Consider the following 21,120-nt stretch of genomic DNA (forward strand, 5'->3'; position numbering starts at 1 on the left):
GGGACACCCTGGTTTCTCCCTTAAATAATATGGAGAAAGTTTCTGTGGAGAAATCTGGACCTAAAAGGATGGATGGTTTATGTTTGTCTCAACTCAAAACAGTAAAAATAGACTGTCAAGGAACAAAATCAATACCTTCTCTGGTGCTCTAAAAGAACTGAATCCCCCGGAGAGAGCCAGATGAAACATATTTAGGTCTAAAGCAGTTCTGGGAATATGACTTGCGAATTGAAAGTCTGCTAACACGACATGGAATAATTTGCAAGTCCTGTTTAGTAGCTACTTTCTATTCTGGGTGCATTTTCAACTACTGGCCACATCCAAAACCTCGAGGGGGGGAAAGCGGGGCCCTGCGATCTACTTCGCCCCCCATATGTTCAACATTTTAAAATCTACGCTCTGATCTACTCGGACCGGGCCGTCCATGCATTATGCATCAGTGACGGTCAGCGTTAAATTAAACGTGGTGGTTCCAACTCGCTGAACTTGATTGGTGGAATGGAGAATTCAATCGGAAGTCCACTGGAGTTTAGATCAACCGGATACACTTTCTTTAAGGTTAACTACCCCGCAAGGAGGGGGAAGAATAAGAAAGCAATTCCCTCAACAATGTGGTAAAATGTGTCGCGACAACATGCGCGTCAAATCAAAAACATTAGCCGGTATCGTTTCTTCAAAGTCGATCCAACGCATCCCTCTTTCCGAGGATGACATCTGAAAGTCTGATGACTACAAATGAGCCCGTCACGGTATCGTTGCGAGGATATCATTAGTTCTCCATTCAGAAGGGGGTAAAAATAAGTGACAAGCATGTCATTCGTAATTTCACAACCGCTCCGGTTTTTTTTCTCGCACGTGTGAAGCTTCCTGTCGGCAGAAGACGTAATTACACCCGAGGTCGACGAGTCGAAAGTCCTCGCTTTTGTGTTCCTATTTTAACACGACCTCGCCTGTTGAAATGAGAGAAAAGAAAAAAAGGGGCGAGTGTTGTTCATTCAGCTACACTTCGTCTGCCACTTCAATTTAGGCTCTAATTAAACTCCCGAAACAGATTCCAGACGCTTCGCCAACACGGAAAAATAATTGGAAACACAAGGTACAGCTGATTGGTCCAGTTTTCTGTCAACTGATATAATTGTGTATTCTTGGTATGACGGTTGTTGGCAGGTTTTCTACGAGGTAGTTTTCGACTTTCCATATTGGGGCGTACCCTGGAGTCGCACCAAAAGTGGGACCCCGCCCGGGATGGATGGGGAATTGAGTCATAAAAGTAAAAGCGGGTCCAAATATGATAGTTTTTTGCAGATGTTAAATCTCCTTTATTTCTTAAAATTCATAACAGGTGCCGTAATGACTGTCGCTTCGAAAACCTTTCATTAATTTAATTCGGTAATCTTGGGGACTCCAAATTAGATGTTTTTTATTGGCAGCTGTCGGATCTGAACCACTAAGAGATTTCTCAGTGGTTTGAATCAATGGGTATGACTCAAAGATGGCGGCCTATCGGTCCATTTTCTAAGCAAGTAGAAGTCTGGTCCCGTCAGCTGTGGACCTTCACCAAGTATTGCTTCCGTTACCCTGTAGTGTCGATAAAGTTATATATCCACTCGCAAAACCGCAACGAAATGCCAAGGTCAACAGATAAAATTGATGTTTTACAAGAAAAATGTGAATGTAAAATGACTTAGTGTTGTCTAGAGGTTGTCTTGTCACCCTCTGGACAAAAAAAATTGCGTTGGTTGTGAGTCAAGGGTTAGCTTTGGCTAGCACACTAGCTGAAGGGTCCCAGACCTCATGTCCAATATCTCTTTTGCGTGTCGTAGACCTACTTTTTGGGGCCACCTCCGAGTTAAACTTTGCCGACTTTTCTCCAAGACAACCATGTTTTTTTTCTTACAGAACACTGTAAGACAGTGCACTTACTTGCGCAGTAATTCCGACAGGGTAGTACTGTCTCAAAACAAACACTGCTGCGACACCCTTACCGCAAATAACTGGACAGCTTCTTCTTCTACTACTTTTTAACACTGATTGCGACAAACCGTTGGAACACAATCGCCGACACTCAACGGTGTTTTGCGCCAATCGAAACAAGTTATTAAGTTATGTTATTATCGTCGATATGTTGTTTTGTGTAAAAAAATTGTGTTTTCTCAAAACATTTACGCCGATATTTGCTCTGCTGCCATTTAGCGTCATCTAAGGTGGCTGCTGTTGAGGGTGGACACTCAATTTTCTGGCTGTTTGAGTGTGCCAATATTGTCGCACACTGCTCAGTGTAGACGCACTTGTGTACTCAAAATGTTACATGGAAGTGCAGAAGTGCGCGATTTGGGACACACCATAGTACTAGATTTTAATGCTATTGGCTTTGAAAATTCTAAGAAAATGACTCAAATTTAGCTCCTAGAGCAGGGTTGGACAATTACATTTCCTCTGGGGCCACATCATAGTTGTGAAGGGCCGTCAATCCAAAAGGGAGAAGCGAAGAGCTCAAATATGACAGAAAAACTTGAAAAGGACAAAGCAAGTAAGAATAATAAAGGAAGAAATATCAGCATAAAATAAACCTGACTATGTCAAAACACTTTTATAAACCTTTCATGTAAAAGAAACTTATGGGAAAATAACTTATCCCTCTAAATATGATGTCAAAAATTCCGATGGGCAAGACATTTTCATTAAAGTAAAAACAAACCAAAAAAAAACAATTTATTTAGAGTTAATACAATAATAAACGTAATATTAAATTGTAAACTGTCGGAAAGAATGTCTACTCTTGAGGGCCGCATGAATACAGTCAAAGGGCCACATTTGCCCAGGTGTGTACTAGAGGGTTTCTGGATGTGTCTTCCGCCTCCTCAGATGTTGAGGGTATGGACCATTATCTCAATAATCCACCGCAATTTTCGTAAATGAAATAAACGGTGAACTGAAGTGGTGACAGACAAAGACAATATGTCTGCCTGCTCTCCTCACAGCTCTACTTCTAATTTGATGTTGTGAGACCCACGAGAGTTGCCAAACAGGCCAAAGGCCAGTCTCCAGCCTTATATCATAAATTAGTCCTTTTTTTTAGGCTCGTAATTAGTCCCCGCAGGAAGTGCAATGATACGTTCAAAAGTACAATATCATGCACAGCCGTCTTGCATAATTCAGCGTACTACAACACCAGGCCCTAATACAGCCCATAATTAGACGACGGTTCAATTTTTAAACTGCCGAGAGAGTATTTGCTGTCAGGGATCCCGATGCATCAAACACGCGTCGTGATGTCACCAGGCTTTACTTGATGTTTCCCAGGCAAATAAGAGAAAACGCTTCTCATGCGTTATTCATGGACACATTAGCATTCTTACTTGAATTCAAAGGAGTAAACTTGTGCATTTTAATGCTCTTTTCATTGCTATTCATCTTCCCCTTTTTTTTTTTTTTTCTGATAAGCAATTGTTGTGACACCCGACCAGGTCTGCCAACACCTCCTCCCTCAGATGCACTTCAACAACACACTAAATACGGTCGCTCCGGAGAGATCCGTCCTTGAAACTTTGGGGGGGTTTTTTAGACGATCCAAATTTAGTTTGTCGAAATCTGCATTCGCCCCACTTCACCCTCCCAAAGTGGCTCCACATCAGCCACGCGGTGAAAGGCACCTGACCTGTATTTGTCGCAAATGTGCCCTACAACAGAAGGTTGGCCCGTTTAAGCTTGTTTAGAACTTGTACTTTTGCCTGGACTAGGACTAGCTTCTCCAAGTCCTGGACTATTGTTCTAGTCCAGGACTATTGTTCTAGATCAGGGCTAGGCAATTACATTTCTTCTGGTGCCACATTCTATACTGTGACTGTTGTGAGGGACCATCAAGCCAAAGAGCTAAAATATGATGAGCAAAAACAAAGCAAGTAAGAATAGGAAAAAAAAGAAATTTCGAATATATCGAAAATAAACCTTACTATTACAAAACATATCATTAAATCGTGTGTGTTAAAGAAACTGAACAATATTAAAATATTATTTTCCTCTTAATATGATGTCAATATGATGGCAAGAATTTTCCCCAAAGTTACAAAAAAGGGCTAAAATTCTGGAACAATTTTTTTTTAAATTTAGATTTAATGCACTAAAAAAAAAACCAAAACAATTGTTGGCTCTTCTACTTTTCGCACTTTGCCCAGGTGTTTTAGGCCACTAAAGGGTTCTGGTTTGGGGATGAATGAAACTTTCACCTGGTGCAGGAAGTACGGAGAGTACGATTGAGATATCGTCGGTTTCGTGGAATGGTCCGCCGGGGGGTGAAGTGAGAACTAAACCAGAGGGTTGGTCCTTGGTCCACACAAAGTTTTTCAGTCCATGGAATCACACTTTCCATGAGTGAACAGATTTGAAACTTCTTCTTTTGTATCTTCGACTGTACGACCAAGTGGCGTCTGTCAGCTACGGGGAAGAAACGCGTGGAGGGTGAACCGTTCCCTATTTTAGTTGTAAAACGACGCCTTAAAAGGCTCCTTGTTTACGAACCCTCTTTAAAATCGTATTGGATTTAAAAAAATGTTGCATTAGAAATAATCTATGAGAGTTTTGATGTAGAACCTCTGCTTCTACTTCCTGAGATTTAATAAAGTGCGGCCCTTTGACTGTATTTATGGGGCCCTCGTAATGTCAAAGTATGATCGCGTATAAATGGTTCTAATGCATTAACAAATGTATTTTGTATTCATTAACATTTTGACACTTATTTACTGTTTCCCTCCTTTCTTGTGTGTAATATTTCGAGTATATATTAATCCCTCAAAACATTTTTTTTAAGTTGAAGAAATGTTTTGAATAAAACTCATCAATACAAGAATAAAATTGCAGCTTATTTAGCTTAATAAATGTCACGGCCTAATGACGCATGTCCTTTTTTTTTTTAAAGGGATTTCTCTCTTTCTCTTTGCTTGACGGCCCCTAACAACATAACACAGAATTTAATGTGGTCCTTGAAGAATTGTAATTGCCCCTCCCCCCCTGCACTAGAACGATCTTATCGCCAAGTTGACCCCGAGAGCAACTTGTGGGTCCCACGAGAATCATGGGAAGAAGAAAGCCTCGAATGGACGTGAAAAGATAATGAGGTGGTTAATCAAATACTTGTGACACAGTAAAGATCAAAACTGTTTTTTTTTGTTGAAAACTTATCCTTGTTTTTTTTTAAAGCAGCTTTATTTAATCCTCAAGATGACCGAGCGCCATTGTGGACTGTACACGGATTACGTTTTTTTAATAACACGCTCCATTTATCCTTCAACCAGGGAGAAAAAGATTTTGGATCAATTAAGAATTATCTGGCAGACTAATTGAATCCTCGCAGCTTCGGCATCGACCAGAAGCGCAGAGACAGAAAAAAAAAGAAAAAAGATGCTACATTTTCATGCCGGCGACTTTTAATTTGAATCGATTCTCGCAAGCGAGCTTCCTGGCGGACGCACCTCACCCGATTCCCTTGATGGACAGTGACATTTTTGGATATTCACGAACCTTTTTTGTTGTGCCGCGACGCAGCCTTGATGAAGCTAATCCGTCAAGCTAACGTGACATGACGGGTGATTTTTCCAACTTTAGGATTTTTCATTTTCTTCTTCTTCCGCTAAGTCGCGGACTCGTTTCATCGGACCAGCTAATAACTAGCTTGTTAAAAGGCACATAATGTGAAAACCCAACTTGCATGTTCTAAATGTTGAAGTCGGCCACTTCAACATGCAGTAGGTCATTCATCATGAATGTTGCATCGTTTTTGAATAATCTTAATAAAGTTCTCTCCTGTCTAAAATCTCGCCAAATGAGATTACGGTTTAAATTAAACATTTTGAAGTCAGCCTAGTTTATCGTGAAACAAAATAAATATTTATGTAAACATGGTGAGAGTTACTTCTGCCTTTAGGTGTTTTTGTAATGTGTACATTAAGCAGGAAACCTTATTTTTATTAGTCATTTTTAATGTACAAAACAGGAGTTTTAGGGGTGAGGATGAAATTTACGTGAGTCCTTGAATGCAACTTGTGTTTTTGTGACCAATCAGAGCAGAGTGGGCGTGGTTGCTCGGACGAGATTTCTTCTCAGCCAAAACGGCGCAATTTAAGTGGGCGGGGCTTAAGCGTATTTTCTAATGTAAATATCTTTATTAAATGAGAGTTTTGTGCAAAAAGAAACACACTGATGAGTACAATAGAGGTCCTAGAACATTTTAAGAGACACTTAAATGCTATTAACTATTCGTGGATTTATCATGTTGGATTTTACCATCACCGGCTTTTTAAAGTAAGAGCTGGTGGATGCACGAGTGAAGAAACTGCTGCAAGCAACAAAAAAAGTGTTAAAATATGTCTTCTTTTTTTTTTGCTGAGTAAGCCTCTGCATGTTATCGGTAAGTAAGCAAAAGTGCAGGATGGATCGTGACGCCGACGATAAGGCAGTTTTGAGGAAAGCACAGGTTTACCTTCGGCAACTTCACTCTCTAGACTAGTGGAGACGGTAATGAAACATGAGAGAGACAAACCAGCCAATTTTTTCGGTCTAAATTTAGAAGCTGCACACCAGAGAATGAAGAGCAGCAGTCGGATGATGGAAGCGTCTGTTTGGAGATGATTTTTGATGTTTTGTTGCTCAACAATCAGTCGATTTTTCAAGATCGCTTTGGTCGGATCAGTGCCTTTTATCTGCAGTTTTACATTCTGCCAGGGAAGTTTGTGACCGTGAGAAACTAGCTAATGACTTCCTATGAATGCGTGTGGGTTTGTTGCTTTTAATACACACTGTTAATATCTTTTTTACATTTCTTCAAATACTTGTTTCTTTATTATGGACTTATTCATTGATATTAATCTAGAAATGAATTGTTTTTGATTTGCCTTCATAAAGTGTTTATAATTTTTGCCTACACATATTAGTTAATAATCCTCAAAAACACAATTAAATTTATTTTAAATAAATTCATAAATTACCCTTGTTTTAAATGCATTATTGACACATACCAGCTGGTCTACTTGTTTTATTTTATTATTTTATTATATATATTTATCTGGCTGTCACTGCATTGATCAAAATTAATTTTCTTCACCAAGAATTGTTAAAAATACATTTAATTGATTAACTTCAACAAATGAATTCATACATTTATCTAATTCTAAATATAAATGGGGCGAGGGGGGAATATAAATTGGCTTCATAATGGAGTTGCACGTCTTTGGGCATAATTTTGAAGTTTCAAACGATATATGTAAATAATGGCAACCGCACAACGGACAGAGACTTAATCGACAACAAGACATGGAAGTACAAATTGACAACTTTACAGAACATGACACAGATTTGTCGAAGTGCGCATTTAAGAAATGCTTGATTTATACAATAAAAAATGATAAATTATCACACGTTTTCGATATCGCATGTGTTAACATCACTTTTTCGATTTATCGTGCAGCCTTAAAATAAATAATAATAAATAAATATATTTTTAAACGGAACATTTATTAAAGTAAAGTCAATTATTTATTGTATAGTTATTATGGTTAAAATTACTCCTTGGAAATCTTTTGTATAATTCAATAAAAAAAGAAAAATGGAATTAATGAATAAGAGATTATTTGTCTAAAAATGTAATTTTTAAATATGAATTTATTTGACGATAATAACCATTTATTCTTCAACTATTTTTGATTGTATTAGAAGTTTTTTATTTAGTTTTTTTCACTTATTCATTCCTGCATTGGTCCGTCTCAGAGCAAAGACTGAAAAACGATATATTTTAGTTGGAGCGACACTCGAGGACAGATTCAAGCTCGATTATCTTTCCTTTCATTTCTTAAGAGTACGTGCGAGGACGGAGCACAAGCACCTGAGAGGAGGAACCCGAGTCATTCTTCTTCTGTCGCCGTTGTAATTGTGGGACGGCGGCTTCAGGGACTCAAATCCTGTCTGCGTCGGATCATCTGCATATTGTAATAACGCGGCGACGGCCTCTTCCCCGCGAGTGTAGATGGGAGACAATAGACGGGATAAAAGGCGTCCTGGTGGGACACCTGTACATAAAACCAACTCATCAAGTCGCCAACTGCTCCTGGCGTCTTCCGTGGGTCTGTCAGACATTTCTTTAATCCAATTACAAAACAAAACGTTGCAGCGCCGCCGCAGTATTTGCATTTAAATCAAGCATATATTGGGTTAAAACCATGTGACAGCGGTTTATGTTAACACGCTGACTCTGCTGGAATGTCTCTTTTTTTTTAATATGAGCCCGGAGCAGATCAACCTCACTGTAAAGCCCTTTAATCCTCATCTGCTCCCTGGGATGAAGCGCGCCTTTGTTTTCCAGAGTTAAAAGATGACAGTTTAGAAACGTACCTGAGGATGAACGCCAGCGACCTTTTTATCTTTACGACCGCCTTCCCTTTTGTTGTTGTGTCACATGTAGGGCTGAGAGAAAATATTTATGCACTTATTTTTTTTTTTACGATATTGAGTCAATAATTAACAGTAATGTTTTGATTCTTTAAGAAAAATAAAATGTGTTTTTCGGCTTACTTATCATACATTTTTCATCAGTGTTATTTTATGGTTTATATTTCATTAAAGTCAAATAAAAACTTTATTATCTAATTTATTTGTCCATTTAAATGTTGCAATTGAATGTTCAGCCGCAGTCATTACATCCTCTGCAGCTGAAGGAACAACAAAAACCTGGTAATGACTGAGGACGAGAGGATACAGTGGACTCCAGCAGCTTTTAATGCTGATGTTTGGACATGCTTTGGTTTAAAAAAAAAATGAAAGCAGTTACGACTTCCAGAGTCATGTGGTCTTTAAGTTCTGCAACACACAGAGTCAAGTACTCGACAATACTACACATATATGCTTAAGTTGTTCCTACATTGCCCCTGTATCGTGATACGTTTCGAATCACCAGATTCTTGCCAAAACACCCCTAATATAGTCAGTTAGCTGGGATGTTTGTGTTGGCTTTGAGGGACTCTGGTCAATCCACTTTTTGATCCCAGTTTCCCAGGGTTGTAGAGAGTACGACCCTGCCGGAGTTCAATGCAATACAATGTATAGGTTTCATTTTTATAAATGTTTAGTTGGTCATGTAGTTAATCATTTCCAATGGTTGTAGCGTTTGGTTTTAATAATTCATTTTATACTTTTTATTACTTAAGATGTTACTTGTTTCTAATACCTCCTCAGCCAAGACTTGAGATACCACCAAGACTGGAGAGTGTCCAGACAAACAATACCCAGACAAACAAAGTCAAAACCAAGACAAAAGAAAAGGAAAAATACAATTTTTTGTTTTCATTCTTGTTAGTTTCAGTCAAATAAAAAAAAAATACACATTCTTAATTGATATTTACACTGATTAACCACCAAGATGAGACTATAGACCGTTTTTTTAACCTATATTTTTTAACAGATCTGTTTTTATTTACATCACACATTTTTATTAGATTTTTATATATATATAACTCGCTTTGTTATATTTACTGGTTTTGCTCATTTTTGCTTTTCAATAACGACCTTTACATTTACATTATAATGGTCAAAACTTGGCCCATCAGGAAGTACCTATAACTGAAAATTAATTTAAATCAAATGTATACAGTATATAAAAAGTTTGCGACCAATCGAGACCATCTTTGAGGCTAAATTTTGCTTCACAATTAAATTTAAACATCTGTGTCGTTTCTGTTACTGAAGTTTTGTTGTCAAAAGAGAAAGTAAAACCTGACCTCCTTCTGTGCATCAATGAAACACAACTGTTCGACTCGTCTGAAAATATAAAAATCCAGGAGAAGCGTAGGACTCGCTCTATTCACTCATGAATGAATCACACGTCTCCACTGACGGTCTATGATTCATGTTGTGTTCCTTAAACACATTTAAGAATTAAGTTAAGATGAAATTGATTTTCTTATCACGAGCTCACGACAAGATATTTACGAGCATTTGAAAGTAAAAGAGTCAAAAACATGATTTCCAGTCTGTGAACAATTTAATCCGGAGCCAAGAAGATAAAAATTTGACCTCCTTTGGAAAATCAATGAGGAGCCCGGTGCCCACATTCTTTGTGTTTCCTGCCAAAGGAATCGTAGCTGCAGCGGTCAAGGTCAATATTTTTTGGTCAGTGCTTCACGTGGAAGCGAAAAAACACCCACAGCGATGTGATCCGAGCGAATATTGAAACGTAATAAACCGTCAGTGAACGCAGGAGGACGCCCGTCAGCACGCTGTTCAAACCGTTCCCAATTACTTTTTGTTTTGCTAAAGATGGAAATAAAAAGTCAACACGACCAAAGCTCCAGAAGAGAATTCACGGACAAAATGATTTCGGTTCACTCTGGTTTTTGTTTTTATTTGAAAGTGTGTGGCAAACTATTCAGACCCTGGTTTTAAATTCCCTCCGTGTCATTCCTGCGTGAGCTCGAGGAAACTAATTCATGTGTTGATTCGCTACACTTTCGTTCCTCAAAAGCCAAGACGGGGGAAAAGAAAAAGTGACGACACTCGACCTGTGAGACGAGATGTTGGGTTCACAGGGACGAGAGCTTCATATGACTTAAAAGAAAAAATAATTACTTTTATGTTTATCGGTCCTCTCGTTTAATTTACAATATTTCATGTATTCGTAATTCTCTACACTCTTTTCCTAAGGCCAACTTATTTTTAAGAGCTTTTGACGTTTTTTTTAAACTTGCGATTAATCAATATATAATTTTTTTTTCCATTTTAGAATTGGATTTGATAATCCCGGTTTGTCACTGGAATGTTTGTTTTGTTCACAGTTATTAGTGAATTATTTTTAAGTGACAAACATTTGCGTCACATTTGAAGTGGTGGCGCATAAGGACTGTCATCTAGTGGCCAGATGTTTAATTGCAACACAAAAATGAACAAACGAGGGCTATCGGCTCACAATACGACTAAATATTACGATGCAATTTCCGTTATGATTGTTGCACTCTCTTTTGGCTGAATTGAAAGCCTATCCTCTTGTCCTCAGTTATCGCTAGAATCTGGAGGGATTTCTTTTTTCCTTTTCCTATGGATGGCGTAATGACTGCTGCCATCTAGCGAACGGAAGTTTAATTGCAACACAAAAATGAATGCCATGTATTTTTGATAAATAAATATGGAATTATTTTGTTTTCACACCATTCAGTTTGTTATTGAATAAGACTTAACAAAATTGATCTACGATAAAAATTATATATTATTTGAAACTCAACATTTTTTTGGGGAAATTAAGACCAGGAATTGACTGACAATTTTTCTGATTACCAAACATGGTTGTTTTGTTAATATTAGTGTTTAATTTGTGGTACAAAGTGTCGTCCGGTGTGTCTTCATCACGTAGGAGGTGGAACTGTTATATTTAAATGTATTTTTAAATCGTATTTTGATTTTGTTCAAGCCTTGACATTTATTTTTAATAATTCAAATTCACAATTTCTATATTCAAAGGTTGATGTTGTTTCTATTAGTTTATTCGAATATTGAAATTTTGAATTTTTAAAAAGGACATTTTTAATGAAGGACAACTTGTAAAAAAAACAATTTAAAGGTAACATACTTTAAAAGAACAGCTTATTATGACGGTCAGAAAAAGGCTAAAAAGAAGATCAAATGTGTGTCTTTACCAACAAGGGTGGAATATGACCCTCACAAAGCCATATAAATTACATGGACCCCAATAATTTTATTTTTGTATCAAGTAGGTGACGATGCGTATCACGTTACATGTGTGATATACATGTAATATATGCGATACTGTAGGAACAACAATATATTGTTTCTTTTAAAGACTTTTTAAATGCCTTTTCTGGCTTTTACAGCAAAGAAATGAGCAAATACTTTCTCTAATCAAATGGGAAAGTGCTTCTCAAAAAATGGAAATGTGGAGCGGTTGACCCTTTAGTCTTTAAAAAGTTACTAAAGTTCCTACGCTCCGTGAATGCACCGCCAGTAGATCATCTCTTGACACCTGGTAACGCTGTTTAATTTTTTACTTTAAACTCTGTTTCAAAGCCACAATTAGTCTAAAAATCAGCTTTAAATGCTACTGGACTCTGATGTATCCTTTCTTTTTCACTCATTCCTGCCAGTTTTGTTGTTCCTTTGCAATGGAGGCAATGAAGAATATTGCCAACTAGTGGCCGGAGGTTTAATTGCAGCATTAATTGTAAAATAAGACATCAATTTGTCTTTTTTAGACACACTATTGAAATATACACCCTAAAAAATTTGAAATTAAAATAAACTGTTATTATTTCAAAGGTAAAAATTAAAGCATAAATGACAATATTTTATTTAATATTTAGATATTAAATATCAATAAGCGCTCTATAAATATAAATTACTTACTTACTTACAGTACCTGGAATAAAAATATAGCGTTATATCAATATTTTCTAGTTATTATTTATTTTTTATTAATAACATTTTTATGTCATGATGGTAAATGGACCCACATGCCACACAACAATGCAAATGCTAAAATAACGAAACAAACAGCTTTTGTGTACAGTGTAAAAAAACAAAAAACAATGAATATGTTTAGCTAAAATCAATTTCCCATCCTGATAATAAAACCAAAAGCCATTTTCCAGATTCTTCAGTGCGTGTTTACTGGGGCTGTATTATGCAGCAGACCAACTTTGTGCTTTTAGTCGTCCACCTCCGACTAAAACCGGGTAAACAAATAAAACCTCATGAGAGATGAGTTCCTCTTCAAGTCGTAAGAAAACAAGACAGAGCTCATTCTAATTGCATTTCCTGTTTTGTTTTTTTCAGCCCGACTGCTTTCATAATAACGCAGTCTTAAAATAAAAGTTTGACATCTCTAGACTCCACTGAACCGTGCCTCCATTTCTCATTTTGTTATTGGTGCAGGTGTATTTACCGGGAAGATTGTATTTCTGTTTATTAAACCATTCATCACGGGCTGATAATTAATGCGAGGGTCAACTTATGAGTCATTTCAAACCCACAGCTGTTGAATACAAACTCATTTTTTATTGATAAAACTGCGACGCCCTCAACGCTCACTCACGGATTGGTAAACAAACCCCTCAAACTGGTCGATAACACTTGAAACTCTGTCACGAGCCGACAAGTCCTTTTTGCTTATTTATTTGACTGTATCTACAGCAGCTTCCTCCCCTGACAGCCCCTCACTCATTTCACACCTACTGCCTCAATTCACTGTTTCCTGTAGCGCTCTTCAACATGTCAAAGCAGCGCCGTGTTCCCGACTCGCTTCAAGTCTTCACGTCGGCAAATTCTCGATAAGTCAATATTAATGATCCAGAGATGGTTCGACCATTGCACCTGGGAAATATTGTGTCAATATCAAATGGACTTCTATATTTATGCCATAGTTTTACCTTTTTCAGACAGGAAGAGCAAATATACAGCCAAAAGTGTGTTTTGGGTGTTAAACTTGGATCAAAAGTGTTTAGTTGTATGATTTAAAAGTTAAATCCATATTGTGGGATCCGGGAATGTAATTTTTGCTCTTTCCGGGGCAGTATTTCTAGCGGTGCTTAATAGCATATTCGATACTTGATACATTACGACTTCGTCAAGAGTCATGTGGTCTGTAAATTCACAACAAAAGCACCAGAGTCAATTACTTTGTCAATACTATAAGTATATCCTTGTTACTACACTATCACAATATATTTTATCATTGCTCCTGTATCGTGGTACGTATCATATTGCCAGAATCTTAAAAATACACACTCCTAGATACTACTCTTTTCCATGTTTATAACTTTGGTTTGTCATAAGAAAAGATGAAATTGCAGGTACAAGAAGCCACAATTTACTTTCAGGCCACTTTCAGATTAGGAGAGGAGATCGGTCATTCAAGAGGAAATCAAACTAGAACCCCTGAAAAAAAACCTTCGTAAAACAGAAGCATATATTTTGGATGGTCTTTTATGATAGTAGTCCAACGATGCTAGCTTACTCTAACCCCCTAATTTTAACTGACAAGTGTTTTTTAACTTATAATGGACCGGGCCCACAGGCTTGGGAACATTTATCTAAAGCGGTTCATACAGTAAAAGAAAAAACTCTTCTACCAACTCATCTCTTTCGTCAAGGTCGTCTTTCCAAAGACACCGAAGTTCAGTCCCAATAAAACTCTCTTGTCACTTCTCACCTTGAAGACGCCGCATCCGTCAAGTCACTCGCTTACAGCTGGATTTTTACAAAGTCATTCTTCGTGAGAACACTCGTTTTGTTCAAAGCTTAAAAAAGGGAAAACATATTCCTACTTCATTTTCTGTGTGAGGCGCTCTCATGCCCCGACAGGCTTTTAAGGCGGCGTGATTATCTCGGGGCCACACCAGCCTCCACGTCTTTGAAGAGAGTTCAGTCGAATTGATCTTGGAAATTATCAAAGCGGGGAATGGAACTCGCAAGCGGTGGATGGTGCAAATTAAGAAGTCACACTTTAGAGTCACGTCAGTCAGACGTGCCGAAAACTAAGTTAAGCGACAGTTATTTAAAAAAAAAAAACGCTTCACGGTGAACAGTTCGGTGAAGAGTTTTTCCATACGTCTCTTCTTTACATTTGTGGCCCCGGGAGCCATTAGCGGTCCTTGATTGGTTTCTATACGTCCGGTAGCTTCTGTTGTTTATTGTCTCTTTCAGAGAATTTACTCCCCCTGACTTCGTAACACACCTTACATAGTGCCGACGGAAGAATGGACGAGTTCTTTGTACACTTGCACTCCGACATTGTTTGACGTTGTAAGCATCTGTGTGCCAGAGAAAGGAGATGGTACACGTCTTTGTACGAGCTCGTCCAAGGACGGCACTGCAGAAATTCATTTTAGAAAATAATGTCTTTTATTATCAGTGGCAAGACAAACAAGTGTCAACACAAGCTCTTGGAATGGTCTGTGTAGGAAGACGGGGAAGGTTCGGAAAAAGTTTACTTTGGTTTAAACTGAAGAATAAGATGGACTGAATTTCAGCATTTCCCATCAGGGATTGCTGCAACAAGTCCCTTTTTTTTGCCCCAATTTCCACTGGTTGCAGTGCATTGTTTTGCTTTTCGGTTTCAGTGTTGCACGTTGGTTGCGTGTGCGTTGTTCTTGATTTGCCGTTGTGTTGTCGCTACCTTGTGGTTGTGTGGCAAGTGTGTTGCATTTGCCTTCCATTGTTTTTTGCATTGACTCAGTCCATAACTTCATCTCAATGGCCGGGAAAACTACTTCTGTGTTGACATTGGGTCTGGTTAAAAATCATGAAGACACTGATGTGTACAAAATTATCCTGAAGTCAATCGTGTGTATCATTCAAAAATGTAACCAGATGCCATCTTTTAAACGGACTTGTCTTGTGGTGAGTTAAATGTATCCGTCTGTGGCACACCTGGGCAAAGTGCGACACATGTGGCCCTTTGACTGTATTCATGTGGCCCTCAAGAGGTCAGAGTAAAATAAATTCTTTCCGACAGCTTACAACTTAAAATTGCGTTTATTATTGTATTAACTATACAAAAAAAAAGGGTTTTGACATACTCAGGTTTATTTAATGCTTATTTCTTTCTTTACTATTCTTACTTGCTTAGTTTTTTCAAAGTTTTTCTGTCATATTTTAGCTCTTCGCTCCTCTTTTGAATTGACGGCCCCTCAAAACAGTCACAGTATATAATGTGGCCCCAGAGGAAATTTAGGGTTGCCCACCCCTGGTCTGTAGTCTAGACATAGGGCTGTGCAAGGGTGTCCAAGATTCACGATTTGAATGTGACTCTCACGCTTATATTTACTACTTAAGTACTCTAATATTTATTTTGTTCAAGATGATAAACTCTGGTCCTTTTTTAGTCTGGACAATAACAGAAGAAATCATGCAACATGAACCAATCAGAAGAGACAACAGAGCTTGGTCGATTCATCGTAACGCAGGTTTAAGAATTAAAATAATACAATTAAAAACACTTGAAATATATTCATTTTGATGATCAATTTCTCTAAATTTCTACATTCATCTATGACGCTTATATTTAACTGTCAAAGTTATATGGCGCTATAAATCAATAAATATCCCAAGTTACTACTTTCCCACGAATCCAACATGGACTTTTAGAGAAATTATTAATGGTATAAATTGACATTAACAATTGATACCATTATACCATCATGACACTAAAGCTAGGAAACTTGGCAGCCCTAGATGAGGTATTGATAGAACATTTTGGTGCCACTTAAGAACCGAAGTTCGATTATACCCAAGACATAAAACGAGCCTCTCGTCACAGATTTATCGATTCGACGGTCTGAAACGGTTATTACAGTTGGGCAGGTGTTGTGTAATAAACACTCCAACACTTCAACATCTAATCCTCCGCATGCAGTAATCCTGCACCTCCCACATGAGCAGAGACGTGTAAAGAATTCATGGTCTCCCGCTCGCCCATTCAGTTGCAGCGCCACTCGGACTCCGGCGGATAAAACAGCCGACTTTTGGGATGATTCAAATCATCACAAAGAGAAAAATGCATGAAAGGGCCTCTCGGTGTGATTGGATTAAGAAGTGGCTAACCACATCTGACAGGAGCTGGTTAGCTGCCTGTAGAAATTGAAATAATAACTGCGGTGCCGAGAAGGGCCTGGGCGAGAGTGCAGTCAAAGAGTGGTGCTAATGCCTGTTTTAAAAGAAAGATTAATTTGACTTCCTTTAAGTGTAATGGTGCGGTGTCTGTCGCAAACATGGCACGAGGGGTGGACGTCTTACATGCGTCTTTCATCAGGGGACGGCCATGTTGCCGAGGCTGTACAAGTGTGTACTGTACCCAATTATCCCGACAAAGAAGCGCCCTTGTGTTCATCAAAGTGGCTTTAGAAAACACAAACGCGGTGATGCAATGACGCGCAACGTCGGAAAGACAAGTTGCACACAGAACAGATTTCACATCTTCTGTTGTGACAGGTTCTAGAATTAAGCCTATAATTTCGATCTCATGTGAAGAGATGCTTCTGATTACAGTTGGAGGGTCTGGTTACTCTGGAAGATAACCTGGGTGTGTTTTCCATGCTCGGTCTACAGTGAACTGTAAAGCAGTGCACGATTTAAGAAACTGCAAAAGACTAATTGATGATGGTCTCATCTACACGAAAATAACAAAACAAGGCTTTTTTTTTCACAGGTTTCTTCTGTTGTTATATTTTTGATTCTTAATTTAGGGAAGGGTGGGCGATATCTATGAAATCTTTTATCACGATAAAGATTGTTTTATGCCACGATATACCTCAATATAATATACATTGAAAACCTCGAAAATTACTACTAACGAAAAAAAACAACCCTTTTCTCTCCCTTTATTTTGAGGGTTTTTTCTCATCGTTTAAAAATTTCACTCGTACATTTTTTGATACTTCGAAACTCCCTCTATACTATTATTTTAAATTCAACCCTGTACTTTTAAGTACACAACTAAATAAAAAAGAAAAACAATCAATAACATTCAACCTTGAAAGAGTGGTAGTGCAACTACTATATATGAAACCGGTAATAAGCAGCCTTCAAGTATAATTACAAACTGAAAGATTTGTTTAATTACCCCTTGTGTTATCTCTGGGTCAAGGTGACCCAGAAGCCATGGAGGTCGTTCACACTGACCCAGAGGTAACAAGAGGGTTACTTTTTGGCTTTTTTGAGTATTTTATCTGACGTTCAAAAAGTCAAAGTAAAAAAATCTAACTGTACAAAGTAAAGTACTCGGCCGAGCAAGTATTACAAACATGGATCTCTTTAGCGACTGGTGCTGTGGTGAGTGTTGTTTCTCTTGGAAACTTTAGCCTTCATCGTGAAAATCTCCTTGTATTGATAAAATGGCGATAAATATCCTGGTATAGTCCATCTCTTCTTTGAGGTGGAATTTCTTTCGGTGCGTAAGACGCTTTGCAAACGTGGTTCAGGTGCAGCAAGAAGCGTATTATTGTATTGTGTAGAGCTATGCGACGATGTCAAAAATCATACAAGAAAGTCGTATGGAAAGACACTTTACATCAAGTTTTATGAATCGTAGGAAGCAATACTCGAACACATCAACGCCACACTCGGGTCTGGTTCTGTACGCCATCATTTTTAGTAGTTTTGCATGGATGCAGAATTTCTTGAATGCATTTTTGTTTTTTGAAAACAACATGAAAAAAAATATTAAATAGGAAAATGGGTGTTTTTGTGGACTTACCTGCTTGATGAAAATGCAGTATTATCATTATGACGGGATACAGGGAGGTCCCAAAAAAACGGAATCGCCTAATAATTTGTTCAAAATCGGTTTGCCCTGATTTTGCTGAAACAAAAATGAATCTGCTTTTGGTAATAGAAAAAAAGAAAATTCCATTAACAAGCACCACTTTTCTAATAAACATTCCAAAATACGATATATTTAGACCATTTCTCCAGATATGTACACTTTAAATGATGCAAAATATATTTGGGGCGCCCTTTATTTAACCAAGTTTCACTGTTGCTGCACAAGCGTTGAAAAAGCTAGAGACTGGACAAGCCACGAATCCCATTTTGGTCTCCGCTCTACGTCTGCGTCAAGCGTGATTGACACCTCGCCGCCGCCTCACTATCAGCAAGACGGCAGCTGTTTCACATCACAGCAACTGAAGCAGGTGGAAGAACACAAACAAGTCTGTGCACGGGTCACATCGTCCACCTTGTTCTACAAAGCTGTAGGGTAGCGGAGAAGAAGGAAAAGTGGGGGGAAAAATGTAAATGTAGCACTGCGGCTGTGTAGAGAAATGACTTGAAAGTTGGTGTTAATGAAGAGAAACGCTGAAGGATAAGGGTCGGCGTGGACAGATGGTCAGTTTTCCACTGTGAAATACATCTCGATTAATTTAACTGACAAACTGCTGACTCACTTTTTGTGTTACACACCATCCTGGATAAACTGGAATGTGGGAGCAAAGAGTAATGCACTGATAGCACAGCAGGGATTTGCCAGCATTTAAATGTTTACTTTAAACTTCTGGTCTGGTGTTTCCTAAACTCATTATTTACGGTGTCTGTTTACTATTCAGACTCGCCTAAAAAGGCTGTTTAAGTTCAAAACACAACCTTTTCTTCTTTTTTTCCAAACCAAAATCCAAATAAATGAGTTTCCTCGCAAGTTTCCACAATTGCGTTTGTTTCCAATATCTCAACTTCCTGTCAAAAATAATACATTTGGATGTTAAAAGTTCCATAACTGTGATGACATATTAAACAAATATTGTGTGCAAGGTGAGGAGTCATTCGGGAGAGACTCGAAGTAGATCCTAAATCGGCCACGATGGTTCTCACAATACAATTTGAAATAAAGGAACGAATATCATTAGCTATGAAAGTCACAAGACAAGTGGTCCACATGTCTATTAAGTAAAAAAGTTTCTTAATACTATCTCGTATTATCTTTGATTTAAAGTGTTGGTTGACAACACGTTGTATCAACTCTGCTGTTTCTTATCCCAGCAAACCCAGTGTGTAAAAAGAAATTGGAACTAACTAATCTAAAAGTGTGCGAAGTGACTAGAGGTCGGTGACGCTCAACACCACGAGATTGACAGCTACCGATTTCTTATAACAAGCACAAAAAAACACAACAAGATGATGGACAGAAGGAAGAACTAAACGAATGAGGGCGATCTGACACCACGGACTGGAACAAGTAGACTTATGCAGCTGATTTGAGGTCGGCTCCTGCGGTTCACAAAGTAAATGACAAATTGAAAACGGATTAAAAGGAGGGGAAGGGAAGGAAATGGATGAAGGGAAGAAGACAAATGTAGTAAAGGACAGATAAGGAAGAATAAGAGTAAAGAGGAAGAACCAAGAAAGATAAACAGAAGTAGAGCTAATGTGTCAAAGACAGAAGACGAAAAAGACTATTTCTTATCCACTATTTGGTTTATTTTAAAAGTAAAATTGTGCTAGTGCCAGAGGAACATCTTGTCCAACAGTACAAGGAAAAATATCAAGTTAGTAAAACCCTTGACCAACCCTTAAATAAGCTCACTGCCTTCTACACTACCTCTTATGTGTTGTTCTGGGATTCCATTTCCTCCTGTGAGAGCCCATCTTAACCCACACCAACCCTGGTACACCTTTGGGGGGGAGAAAAAAAACAACAACCCTCAACCCTCTCGGAATTCTAAAAGAATTCCCAGGTCCAGATTATTTCTCTTGACAATATGGGTCTGTTTGAAACGAAGCTCGTTGTCACGGTGAGGAAAAGTTCCGTCTCTTAATCTTCTCATAAATAAGTGGCATTTCATCAAAACAGCTCGCAGGATTTATTTTTTATTGTTTGCAAAGAAGGTGAAGAATCAAAGTCAAAGAGGGAGAGAACACTCATCCATCATTTTTTTTTATTTACCTGCATGTCAATGTGTCGGGTGAAAAGGAAGGATGAGCTTTTGAAATGTGAAAGTCACTTTCTCATCTCCGGATTTCTGCAGAACAAAACGGGAATTGCTTTGCTGTACAATGAGGAGACCAGCAACACGTACGACGTCTGCCTGAAACTCACCAAAGAAGCGCTCACCATCCAGAAGCTCGACGTGGTTTGCATCGACGGGACTCAGTGTGATGTAAATGTAAGTGAATCTGAACTGACTCCATAGACTCGTTTTGTAGACTCTCGACTGATTTCATTTAGAATATGACTTTAAATCTCGTATCAATTGTTTCATTTCCCTGAAAAAGTAATGTTAATGTTTTTAAGATGACAAAATACATTATATCCAAAACAAAATTATAGTTTTCGTGTTGTAGAAATGTCCTCAATTTGAGATCGGAATGCTTAATTGGAGATTTATTAAATAGATTACTATACTTATAACGTTACTTATATAAGTAATATCCTCAGGTCATAGTAAAAGTATGAAACTCGTCCTAAACTTCCTTCTTTTTTTTTTACTTAGTACTTTTAGTAAGGATTTTTGATCTTGTTGTATAAGATTGAAGAGACACATTATTTAGCTTCATTTTCATGTTTATTTCCTTATGTATTGTTATTTACACCCAATTATATTTTGCACATAAGAACCTCTCAACATAGGATATTATTCCCCA

The 21,120-nt window shown here is 38.0% G+C and overlaps 1 protein-coding gene across 1 annotated transcript in view; it reads left to right on the forward strand.

Moving 5' to 3' along the window:
- The window catches only part of sntg2 (syntrophin, gamma 2), an 85,568-nt gene that overhangs the window by 4,180 nt on the left and 60,268 nt on the right, over window positions 1–21,120 (forward strand). Inside the window, exon 2 of the mRNA XM_087780275.1 lies at window positions 20,505–20,642. Coding sequence (XP_087636401.1) covers window positions 20,505–20,642 — 138 coding nt within the window. The remainder of the gene's footprint in view (window positions 1–20,504; window positions 20,643–21,120) is intronic.

Source organism: Callionymus lyra, chromosome 18 (genome assembly GCF_982586985.1).
Source record: "Callionymus lyra chromosome 18, fCalLyr1.hap1.1, whole genome shotgun sequence".
NCBI lineage: Eukaryota > Metazoa > Chordata > Actinopteri > Syngnathiformes > Callionymidae > Callionymus > Callionymus lyra.